Genomic DNA, 12,125 nt, shown 5'->3' on the forward strand with positions numbered 1-12,125 from the left:
TGCAAGAAAAATGCCTTTCCTACTAAAAGGAAGGCACAGCAGGCTCTTATCCCCAGAAGGAAGAGGCTAGGGTAAATTAGTGCAGAATTAGAAAACCACCTTGAGAATAAACTTGCAGAGAATCACCAATACTCTCTGTCTTTAAAGAATGACTTTAGATGTGAGTTGCTAGCCACAATGGCCTGAATTTTCCCTACCTATGTGGAGAATAGTTATAACCATAAGAAATACACACCTCACAGAGATATTGAAAGGCAAGAGTTCAAATCCCACTCAGTACAAACACCCCTTGGGAAAGGAACTTCCAAGGGCAGTTTAACCCACCCTTGGAGAAATTTTAACCATAGGCTAAGAGAACACTGGGAACATAACATACCAAAAGTAGTGCTAAGTATGTCTTCCTTAAGAGTGAGATCAGATTTCTTCAGGTTCACTAAAGAATTCAAGGACACAGTAACAAAGGCAGGGGAGAAGCAGTTCTAAAGTCACATAAGGCAGAGAATTATTGTCCATTCAGCCACATAAAGACATTGTCTTCTGTTAATAGATGCTCTTCTGAGAAGTCCAGATAACAAACACACCATGGGTTGGAAAGATATGGACAGCAAGGAGACCCAAAAAAAGAATGGGCTTGGTGGGTGTGGCAGCAAGCAGAGCTATTCAGTATCCAAACTGCCAGTGTGCTTGAAAGTCATGTTTTTGCTTAAAGATTAAGACTGACCTTTGACTTAGGGGAACTGAGACAAAATAAGTCTGTTGGATGACAGACTGAAGACCACAACAGACAGAAATCCTGGACACCACCCAGCTCAGAAAGTCAAGTCAATCACAGAATCATAGAATGGTTAGGGTAGGAAGGGACCTTAAACATCATTCTGTTCCAACCTCCCTGGCACCAGCAGGAACATCTACTAGACGAGGTTGCTCAAAACCCCATCCAGCCTTGCCTTGAACACTACCAGAGATGGGGCAGCCACCATTTCTATGGGCAACATGTTTCAGTGCCTCACCATGTTTAGCGAAGAATTTCTTCGTTGTAGCTAATCTCTTTCTAGAGGAAAGCCTGTATGATAAGCCACTGATTATCAGAGATACAACTGGGAAGTTCTTCGAAACATTCTATGTGTTTTTCAAGCAGTTTTTAGTATCAAGGCATTACAGTAAAAAAATAGTTGAACCACAAAAAAGCCCCAAAGATACAATTTTTTTTTCTCTTATACCTATTCTACATACAGAATTACTCAACTAAATGCAATATTTTATTAAAATACTCTTTTAGTCTTATTTTAAAAATTACATTGCTTAACTAAGCAGACACTACAGCCTTCTGCAGCTTGATACAGGGGATTGTGCCAGTGCAGGTGCAGGACCTTGAACTTGGTCTTATTGAACCCCATAAGGGTTCAAGTTTGTTCAGGTCCCATTGGATGGCTTCCCATCCTTCAGGTGTGCCAACTGCACCACTTAGCTTGGCATTGTCTGCAGACTTGTAGAAGGTATACTTGATCCTGCAGCGGGGAGGCTGTGTCCCAGCCCTTGGGTGGGGCTGCCCTATGGGATGTGCTCCCCTGCTTGGGAGGGCAGCTTCCCAGGAACACCCCAAGTTCCATCCCCACACATGCCCACCCTGGCTGCCTGCTCATTCCAGGGCCATGAGGTCACACAGCCTCATGGTGCTCCAGCAGCTCTCCATGAGCACCCTGAGTGCCATCCCCACACGGCCCTGCCCTGGTTGCATGAGACCATGAGGTCACAGAACTCCATGGCACTGCACTGGCCATAAGAACCAACTGCTCAGCCCCCATCCCCAACTGCAGCAGCAGCAGTGTGGTGGAAGAGGGACCATGGCCTTTGTCCAGCGTCTTTTCCTCTCCCTTCTCGTTCTCTTGATGGTCCTGCATTCTCTGGCTGCCAACTATGCTCCACAGAAATCACAGGAAGCAGGTAAGCTGCCAGCACTGGTCTAGCCTTTCATGGGCTAGGGGGGTCTTCTCGCCAGTGCTTTAGTGAAGGTTTCCTCTGTATGAGCACTCTCCTGTTGAGAGAGTCCCAAGGGTTCATCTCTCCTCCAGGGGTGTTGCACATTGTGCTTGAAGAGTGTTGAACTGCCAGCTCAGAGGTCCCCAGGTTCTCTGCAGCTCTGGCAATCCACTGACATCTGGCTCCCACGTTGTTACCTGACCCCCATCCAGTGCTTCTGTACACAAGAGCAGAAGATCCCAACACTCAATGGAAACACTTCTCTGTGCTTGCTTCTAGCTAATTCTCTAGCAGATTCTCTGGCAGCTTGGAAGAAAGATGGTTTGGAGCCCTTGGGCGAGCTTGGAGCATGTAAGTTCTCAATGTCCCTTCCTTTGAAAGAATAATTATCACTAATGTGTCAATAGCTTACTAATGAGCAATTTTCTTTAAGATGTTGAGGCTGATGGCGCACAGAAATCTCCAGCCGCCAAGCATATGCATAATCCCACAGGTAAGTTACCTAGTAGAAAGTACATTTACCTTTTAATCTTCCTTCCATGTCAAATGCAACTCGTTCATCCCAAGGCCGATGCCAGCCTCTGGCATGGCCAGGTAGTTGCTGTCCTATGGTCAGCACAGGATGGCTGTGTGGCAGCAGGCTCTTTCCCCAGTGCCTACTCTTGGATGTAGACATCAGAAACTAAGGACATCAGAAACTAAGCTGAGAGTGTGTTAGGTTCAAGACATCTGGATCCCATTGCAGAGAAAATGCAAAACAGGACTCTTGCACAAACATAGCTTCCCCTGCAGCTCCATCCCAGAGCTTGCCCTGAGTACCTAGATGACCAAAGCTACCAAAGTAGCCCCAGACAGGATCCCCCTTATGAGCTGAGGTCCACATTAGTGTTCTGATTCGTATATTGGGCAAGGAAGCTAGAGGGAACCTCCCCATCCTCCTACATCCTCCATGCCTGTGCCATGCTGAGGCTTTACCTGTATCTGCTTTTTGGTAGTACTACCAAAGTCTGGAGAAAAAAAAGAGAATGTGAAAGCTGGCGAATCTCCTCAAGCAGACCAAAAGCATTCAGGTACTGAGCAGTCCTGCTGGGGTCCCTTATGGGGAAACACATCCTGAAACCTGGGAGTGGCTGCAAGGGGTGCACATGCTGGGGAAAAGGCAGACAGGGAGAGCAAGGCTCAAGTGTCTCCTGTGAAGGCCTGACTCCATCCCCTTGGGGCGTGGGAGCTGGCCCAGAGAGGGAGAATTGCATGTGGAACTTCTTATGAGTTTTTGCCGAAGAAGTGACTGGCCAAGTAGCAGTGCTCCCCACTCCTGATCATTTGAGCTCTGTTCAGAGGGACAACCATCCCCAAAGGTGGGAGTATGCCTCCAGGACCAGCACTGCGGGGAAAAGAGAACATTCTGGTGATATCAAACATGCTGCAAGTTCACGAGTGGTAAACAGGCAGCAGACAGGCTAACACTTTGAATTGCTCTGCAGAAAAGGCTGGAGAAACAACCAAACAAGCTCCTAATGCCCACGAGCACATGGAAAGCGTTTTCTGTCGTGGAATAGGCTGTATAGTAGGCATAGTGATAGTCGTGCTTGCTGTGACAGCTGGGGTACTGATGTGCTCTCTCGCACTCTGCTGGTGTGGGAGAAAACGGTGAGTCATCAATCCCCTCACAGCTCCTGCTTCCCTCAAAGGCAGCTCACAGCCACAAAGTGCTTCTAGTCAGGCTGCTGTGCAGGAGCAAGTTAGTGGTTGGTTGAAAAACTCTGCTGAGGCTTTTGCAGCTGTCAGCAGCTTTAACTGGCCTCTTATTTTCTGGTCTTCTCTTGGGGAGCCTACTTGGACTGGAGCCAGTGTTTGCTCAAATTGAGCCTGCCTGGATAAGAGCAGCTCGCATGAGCGACAGGCAGAGGCAAAACAAAGTCAGGATGAGAAAGAGTGGGGGTAATATTGCTCTAGAAAGCAAGAGATGCATTGGCACCTCCTGCTAACCAGTGAACCTGCCTGGAGGAGGCCCTCTGCTTGGTGATGCCTCTGCCAAGGTGTGCCAGCAGCTTCACTCACAGCAGTGAGCCCTGCCAGGTCTGGGCCCCGCTGTGGAGGAGAGTCCCTGTGTCTCACCTGCAGCTTAGCCACCTCCTCTCTCCACAGGCAACTCTCTGCTGGAGACCAGCAGGAACGCGCCCGCCTGATCACACACTCAGACAGCCAGACCAGTTCACCTGAACCTGCCCTGCCAATGCAGTAGCCCTAAGAAACTCACACATCTAATCCCAGAGCTGTCCCTGTTCCCCTGCCCCTCCTTGGCTGCCCTCAAGCAGCTGTGGGAACTGCCCAGCCCTAGCCACAACAGAAACAGCCCCCTCCACCCCCAAACCTGCTGGCCCAGCCCTCTGGACAAAGCTGAAGGTGGGCCTGCCAGGATAGGGGTTGGGCTGACAGAAACACAACCAACAGCTTCAGGGATTGGCTTTTTGTCTCAATAAAAGGGACAGTCTTCACACAAGTATTTGTATAGTATCAGAATATCCAGAGTTGGAAGGGACTCACAAAGATCATCAAGTCTAACTCCTGGCCCTGCACAAGATATCCCCAGGAGACACACCATGTGCCTGAGAGCATTGTCCAAATGCTGCTTGAACTCTGTCAAGCTTGGTGTTTTGACAGTCTCTGTCAAGACTGCTTCCCTGGGGAGCCTGTTCCACTGCCTGACCACCTTCTGGGTGAAGAACCTTTTCCTGATACCTGACCTAAACCCCCTCTGGCACAGTTTCAGGCCATTTCTTGGGGTCCTGTCACTGGTCACCAAGAGAAGAGATCAATGCCTGCCTCTCCACTTCCCCTCATGAATTTGTAGACCATGATGAAGTTTCCTCCAGGCTGAGGAAGTGATCTCAGCTGCTCCTCAAATAGTTTCCATTCTAGACTCTTCCCCCTTTTCGTAGCCCTCCTCTGGATGCACTCTAACGCCTTTATATCTTTCTTACATTGTGGTGCCCAAAACTGCCCCCAGCACCTGAGGTGAGGCTGCCGCAGTGCAGAGCAGTGGGACAATCCCCTCCCTTGCCCAGCTGGCCATGCTGTCCCTGATGGCCCCAGGACACAGGTGGCCCTCCTGGCTGCCAGGCCACTGCTGGCTCATGTTCAGCTTGCCACTCACCAAGACACCCAGATGTCTTCCTGCAGGGCTGCTCTCCAGCCTTGCATTACCCAGTTTGTCTGTATGCACAGGTCAAGTGACACCCAAAGCAAACAACTTGACAAGTTGAAGGCTGGTATCAGAACATCTGATCAAAACTCTTGTTCATGAGCCAAAATAGCAAAATGGCTGAGACAGCCAGTGTATTCAAAGGTTTCAAAAGACACACACTGCAAAACACTGTAGTTTTAAAGCCCGACTGCCTCCTGACAAACACCTAATGGCCACTATCATCCTGAACCTGAAATTATGCCTACATTGAGAATGGATCATTGCTCTATTTCCCTCTCTGTTACAATAAAGTGTTGTCACTGACAGCCACTAGAAATGGATCTAAATTCCAAATCTTGCTGCTGAAGCAAGCTCCAAACACAGAGAAACTCTTTAGGAAGTTGCTGGACTGAGCGTTAGAGACTGTAATATTAAGCAATGAATTTTGTGGCTGTAATGGATCAAACCTAATGATAGTGGGCAAATCTGTCCTCTGAAGAGTAACAAAAGAATTACAGAAATTATGTTCTACAGGCTTGTCTTCAAAGACACTGCTGAGAAGAGGTGAACAGCAATGAGCCTGGGTGAGAGAAAACAGTCAATGTTTTCCCACTCTAATTAAACAATTCTTTGACCTGGAAATAACATTTCTTTTGTTGGCTCATGCTAGATGGTGTTGGCAAATATTGAGAAGGATTCACAACAGACACAATTTTAATTGGAAGTGACTTGGAGACTAGGTTGACCAAAGAGCTTTTCAAAACTTCTTCATTGGGGAAAGGGCATGTATGCCATGTAGGAGACAGACAGCACGGCATGAGATACTTCCGTGTGGTCTCCTGAAGAACTGTGTGTGTAATCCTTTAAACCTGGGTTAAAAGCAATGAAGGACCATCCTCAGATAGAAGGGTTAACAAGCATGGAAATACTGAGAGAGCAGGCTGTACCAGAAAGACCTTCACCATGGATTGTTGTTGCTCATAAACATGTCCAAAGCCAGGAAGTGCCTTTTTGATTTTAAAAGACTTGGATACAACAGAAGTAGGAGACTGGCCAAGCTTGAGGAAATGATCTCTAGGTAAGTTCCTTCTTTTTGTGAAGAAAATCTTACAGTTTTGGTCTCTGATGGATAAGAGTAACATTCAGGGATATGATGTTTCCTCAAGTAGTGTGAATTCCTAGTATAAATCTTAGTCACCAGATTCTTCCCAACCAACAAGGGCCAGAGAAGGAAGTAAAAATGTTGCACTATTAGAAATTACATGAGGGAATAAAACCCCTCATACATAATAAAGAAGAAACACTGCAAATTTGCATGGCAGTACTGACAGGGCTCTCCATTTCAACCTTACATAGCAACAGTCCAACAGAGGAAGGGACTTTAGAGCATAACTGGCCTGCAATAGGAAGAGTTTAAAAGACTTAATACCATGTGTATTGAACTGGCAGTATGAATTTATATTGGATAACATTAGATACCTTTTACAGAAAGAATGCTAATTAAAAGCATTAATGTGTCTGTCCCAAACAACATGCACTCCTAATCATCCTTCTGTTTTAGTTTTGGCCAAATCTCCATCCCTGTAAGTTCATTTAGGATTATAATTCTTTAAAATTTTGCTATTTTTAAATACTGGAAACAAGTGGTATCTATTGCCTCTATAACAACAAAAATATTTTTGCTAGGATATTTAAATTTGAGGCAACAGAAAGATTTAATAGAAATAAACTTAAGACTATTTCTTCTAAGTAGCTAATACAGATATACTTTTTAAAAAAATCTATGTCATCTGGAAGTTACCTTCAAATGAAAATATGAAATAATTACTGCTTTTCCATAAATCAGGACAACCATGACAACAATACAAGCCTAATCAGAAAATAATGCCTGCATTATTTTAGAATGTTATTCAAACATTGCTTCAGTGACATTTCTAGAGAAAGTATAGTCATAGTACACACTAGTACTAGAACTCTCATATTATGTTGTGTGTTAAATATAGCACCACTCTAAAAAGTAATGTTTCCTGCAGGCAGAAAGATCACACTACAGAATAAGGCATTTCATTAAAACATATACCTATTTCAAAGCTCACACAGTACAGGAAGAAATTATTTTCTTTTTTTTTAACTGTAAAAAACAGTTACCACATTTTGATCAGTCACATTTGGGGAAAAAAAAATCAAAAACCCACACCAAACCTGGTGGCCCCAGCCATCCCTGCACAGTGCAATGCTAAGCCTGAAATATTTAGAAGTTGTTTCACTGGAATGAAACTCTACAATGGCACAGCAGACTGCTTGTTACCCAAGCCAGCATCCTATCATTTTGGTCTAGTGTTTTTCAAAAGGGAACATAAGAGCATAGATTACATTTGCAGCAAAGCTGGTAATAAAATTAAACTTCTAGCTTTCAAATTAATACATTAAGTACACAATTCCAAGGGTAAATCACTTTAAAATTCTACTCCTACATGTGTATGCAAACAGCATTTTTGCAAATAACTTCTTAAAGAAGAACTACCCCTTTAAATGCAATAACATTCTTTTCTGACTTCTGAAAGACTGGCAGGTTCAATTCTTATGCAGAATTACTACAGTGGGAAACACCAATGAAAACTCCATTGCTCCAATGTATTGAAAAGGGAACAACATCAATTGATCTTCAGTACCAATAGTTTGTATTGTTAAAGACCAAGAAAAGGAATTCTGAATAATTATAAAACTCTATTCTTAAAATATGTTGCTGCATTTGAAATAAATATCATCAGATACAGTAGTGTGTGTTGGTAACACACAAGTGAAAAATTGCGTGTTTTTCTTCCTTTTCCTCTTAAATGGCATAAGGACAGAAGTAACAAATGAAGAGATTATATTTTGGGCTTAAATTAGAGTATATTATAAAAAAAAAAGTTGAAATAAGTAACTCCTCACAGAATAACAAACTACCAGTATGGAAAAATAAAGACTGATAGATTAATTAAAAATATGGTATCCAAGAATGTTATTGGATTTACCCCAGCAGATTTCATCACCTGTTTCTAAAACTCTTTACCTAACTCTTTACCTCTGTACCTAATTCCATTGCTTATTCAGAAAAGTACAATGCCTTCCTAAGGAGATATTCCAAGGCAGTACTTCTAAACTCACCTCAAGAGTTTCAGCTGTCTGTGAGGAACAGATACCTTCCTCACAGGAAGGGATAGTAATTTAACACTTCAAATTTCTTAAAGCCCATCTGCAGCTAATTTTCACCATGCCACTCAAGCTATCAAGTCGGATGTTGATGAATTTGTTCATTCTTTCCATACTCACTTCAGGAGGAGAATAACTTTTTATTTATATAAGATGCCCAAAGGAGAGTCACAGTGAACTTCAAAGAAAGGAACTAAAATTTTATATGTTACTTAATTTAGGGCAGTCAAATGACAAAATAAATCAGGAAAAAACTATGTTGTGATAACACTTGTGACTCAGTAGTCATGGGAATCTGTCACAGATACTTGGATATTAGGTGTGATTTAAGCAGTCATGCTAATATTCCAGGCAAGGTGTTGGAGCAAGGTGCCCTAGAGATTTTACAATAGCATTTTGAGACATTTATGGGCTAGGAAAATGAATGCACCTGGTTCCTATGACTAACCTGAATAAGATCTGTTCCAGAAATAGCCCTTTCATAGTTTTCTGAAAAAACAACCATCTCATATCACATATGGTTTCTATTACCTTCATAACTCATTGCACTGTGAACATTTTATTTTAGGTCTGAGTAGTCCATGACTCTCCATTGGCTGTAACAAGAAATGGATTCTGCTTTAAACAAATTAACTGAGAAGCACTCTTAAAGCCTTGTTTAAGCAGGCAGGCAAAGGAAACTATATTAGAGATTGCTTTTGCTAAGCTTCCAATAAATGATACCAACCTGTGTACTGAAGATGCAAGGGGTGTCCTACATAGAGCATGTCAATATGGGGTGGATGCTTTACCCTGATGAGCCTTGTTTGGTTCTCCAAAGAAGGAGTCACACAAAAGCTTGGGACAAAGTCCTTATGGCAGTCCATGTTGGTTCGACAAACTTTGCTGGCTTCAATAACTTTTCGTGCTGGCAAACAGGCATACTGCAAAGGGCATTCAAAATCATCATGAAAGGTAAAGGTAAGCTACTTTCCAGCACATCAAATTAAAAGGAACAAAAGATTCCTTTTTAAGCAAAGAAATGCCTCACTGATATAAGCCCACAAAGAGCTAAAATCTGATTTTTCCCCCTAGTTTTTTGTTGTGAAATCCTGACAAATCTCTACCTGATGCATATTCAACCTGTCATTCCATATTTTGTAGTGTGGAAGAGAGGGTATGTACATATGCTAAAATAAAAGCAAACTTTTTCTAGCGAAGTACACACATGCACAACAAAACATCACGGCATCTAAACATAGGTCAGTGATTTCTAATGTACAGAGCCTGTACCAACATCCTAGTGACTTACCTGTTCAAGATGAAGTTTTAGCAAATAAACCAACAAACCTATCTGGTGTGTGGTAGCTAAGAAATCATTCTCAACTAAGATGAACACAGGACTCAATGCACTGCTGTGCCCCAACCCCTGCCTGTAACACTCTTTCACTCTCTGACAGACCAGATCTTTCTTGCTCCCCATGGGCCAAAGACAGTACAGCAGAAGGGAACAGGAAATTAGTTTTCCCCTTCATGTCTCTTGGAAAAATCTCAGTGACACTTTTCCTTTTGTTCTAAAAATAGAAGCAAGGAATCATAATCTACTTTTTGCCTTAGGAAAAGCAAAAGTAATTTCTACCTTCTCAGCCTGATCACTGCACTCCCCGTAACACATGAGTGTCAGACCCTCACCATTAACCTTGATACAAATTCCTTCTACTCTAATGAGGGAGAAGACACACTTTCAAAAACTGCTGCATAGCACTGCAAAGACCATTAAAAATGTTCAAAAATCTCAGCCACTCTAAAGACACCTGAAAGTCACAAGGTCTCAAGCTTCCTGATGCTTTTATTTCTTCCTTGTTCATAAGTAGCAACTACAAACTTAAGAATGCCCAGGCTCAATGGGATAGTGATTTATCAAATCTTGCTGACACTGCCATATTTCGAATGAACCACTGGAACGTGTTCAGCTCTTAGTGGTTAAATACCCTGGAGTGGGAAATTTACCACTGCAGAAACTGTAAACACAGCAGATTAGGAAAAAAATTATTTTCATTTCTTCAGGTATTTATCACTAGAGTCAGAACAATAACAAACTGGTATGTGTATAAAAGTTTACACAGTTGATTCGTGTGTTCTTCTGCTTGTAAAGAACCAATAGAAATATTCCATCACTGTCAGTATGGAAAACATATTTTAAAAAACATTGATGTATTTTCATTGAATCATAGAATGGCTTGGCTTGGAAGGGACCTTAAAGATATCCCATTCCAACCCCAGTCATGGGCAGGGACCTTCCCCTGGATCAGGTTACTCAGAGCTCCATCCAACCTGGCCCTGAACATTTCCAGGGATGGGGCATCCACAGCTCCTCTGGGCAACCTGTGCCAGTGGCTCAGCACCCTCACAGTAAAGAATTTCTTCCCAATATCTAATCTAAACCTGCCCTCTTTCAGTTTAAAGCCATTCCCCTTGTCTATCACTATATGCCCCTGTGAAAAATCTCTCCTCAGCTTTGTTGTAGGCACAACATTTTTAGGCACTGGAATGCTGCTAAACCCTTTTATAAGGGAGTAAGGCAAAATCCTACTGAGAAACTTTGTTTCTATGTGACAAGAAAATCAACATAGTGAAAAAAATTAAAGTATGGGCCCTTATTTTGAGAAACTGGGCAATCTCTAGGACGTTCTCCTGCATGTTTTTATTTAAATTTAGGGAGCAGCACTGCTGGCTTCAGACAAAATAACTGAACAGACAGTCCAGGGCTTTGCTTTCCCTGTAGTGCTGAATACTTTTAAAAGACTGAAACACCAAAATAAGCAATTTCGACTTCTTCTCAAAAGTTATTTTTTCTCACCAGTATGGTGCATCCAGAATACTGAAAATGACTGAGGTGTCTTTCTGCCTTAAGGAATGAGGTGTCTAAGATTTTTTATGATTCTTCCAGAGACTTCCTGTTTGATTATGGGAAAAATTGTAACTAGCATTTTGTAGTTTTTTGAGCTGTAATTGGGAAAATTGTATACATGCACACCTTTATTACAAACTGTAGATATTCTTAAACACTTGAGTATGCTGTGTAGGTGTGGGCAAATATTACTAAGTTAATATAAAAAAAAATTAGATTTACCAAAGAGAATCAGCAGTTTAAGTAACTTACCAGGTGGCTGTCCAACTTATTGCTGTATGAAAAGCAAATGTCTGTGAGGCTGTTGTTACTACAACATTCTACTGTGCCATCAAGTCTTCTGTAAACTAAAGAACAGAGGCATAGAGCAAATAATCAATATTTGCTGAAAAAATTAGTCTCTGAATGAAGTAAAACTATTATTCCTATTATTAATTGTCCTGCAGCCTTCAAGAATTACACTAATTCACAGTCTAGCTGAGGCTCAATCACGACTACAAATAAAGCTTCACCACCACATGTGAATGTCCCACGATTTCAGTCACGTGACATACTGATTTTTTCACCTTTATAAATCTTCTTGAGATACTGGAGATCTACCACTGCATCATTTTGAGTATTACAAGTTGCCAACACTTCTATATCCATTGCCCCTAACTTGCACCAATATTTGGCTTAGAAATTTGTTAGCTACTACTGTACTGATTTCACTGGCTGGCTATGGAAATGGCCAAGACTCAAAAGATAATTTTTACATCACGAAAGCCTTCCAAGCCTTGAAGGCTGCAAAAGTGAACAAATGATGTTTTAAACCTTGATTTAACTAGTCTGGTGAAAACCTTTGTATATATGCTCTTGAAATGAATTAGCCTA

The 12,125-nt window shown here is 42.4% G+C and overlaps 1 protein-coding gene across 1 annotated transcript in view; it reads right to left on the reverse strand.

The window, feature by feature from the left end:
• MBTPS2 (membrane bound transcription factor peptidase, site 2) overlaps positions 1 to 12,125 on the reverse strand; it is a 41,130-nt gene that overhangs the window by 8,702 nt on the left and 20,303 nt on the right. Inside the window, exons 8-9 of the mRNA XM_036384664.1 lie at positions 11,505 to 11,599; positions 9,090 to 9,285 (exon numbers count right to left, since the gene is read on the reverse strand). Coding sequence (XP_036240557.1) covers positions 9,090 to 9,285; positions 11,505 to 11,599 — 291 coding nt within the window. The remainder of the gene's footprint in view (positions 1 to 9,089; positions 9,286 to 11,504; positions 11,600 to 12,125) is intronic.

Source organism: Molothrus ater, chromosome 2 (genome assembly GCF_012460135.2).
Source record: "Molothrus ater isolate BHLD 08-10-18 breed brown headed cowbird chromosome 2, BPBGC_Mater_1.1, whole genome shotgun sequence".
Taxonomy (NCBI): Eukaryota; Metazoa; Chordata; class Aves; order Passeriformes; family Icteridae; genus Molothrus; species Molothrus ater.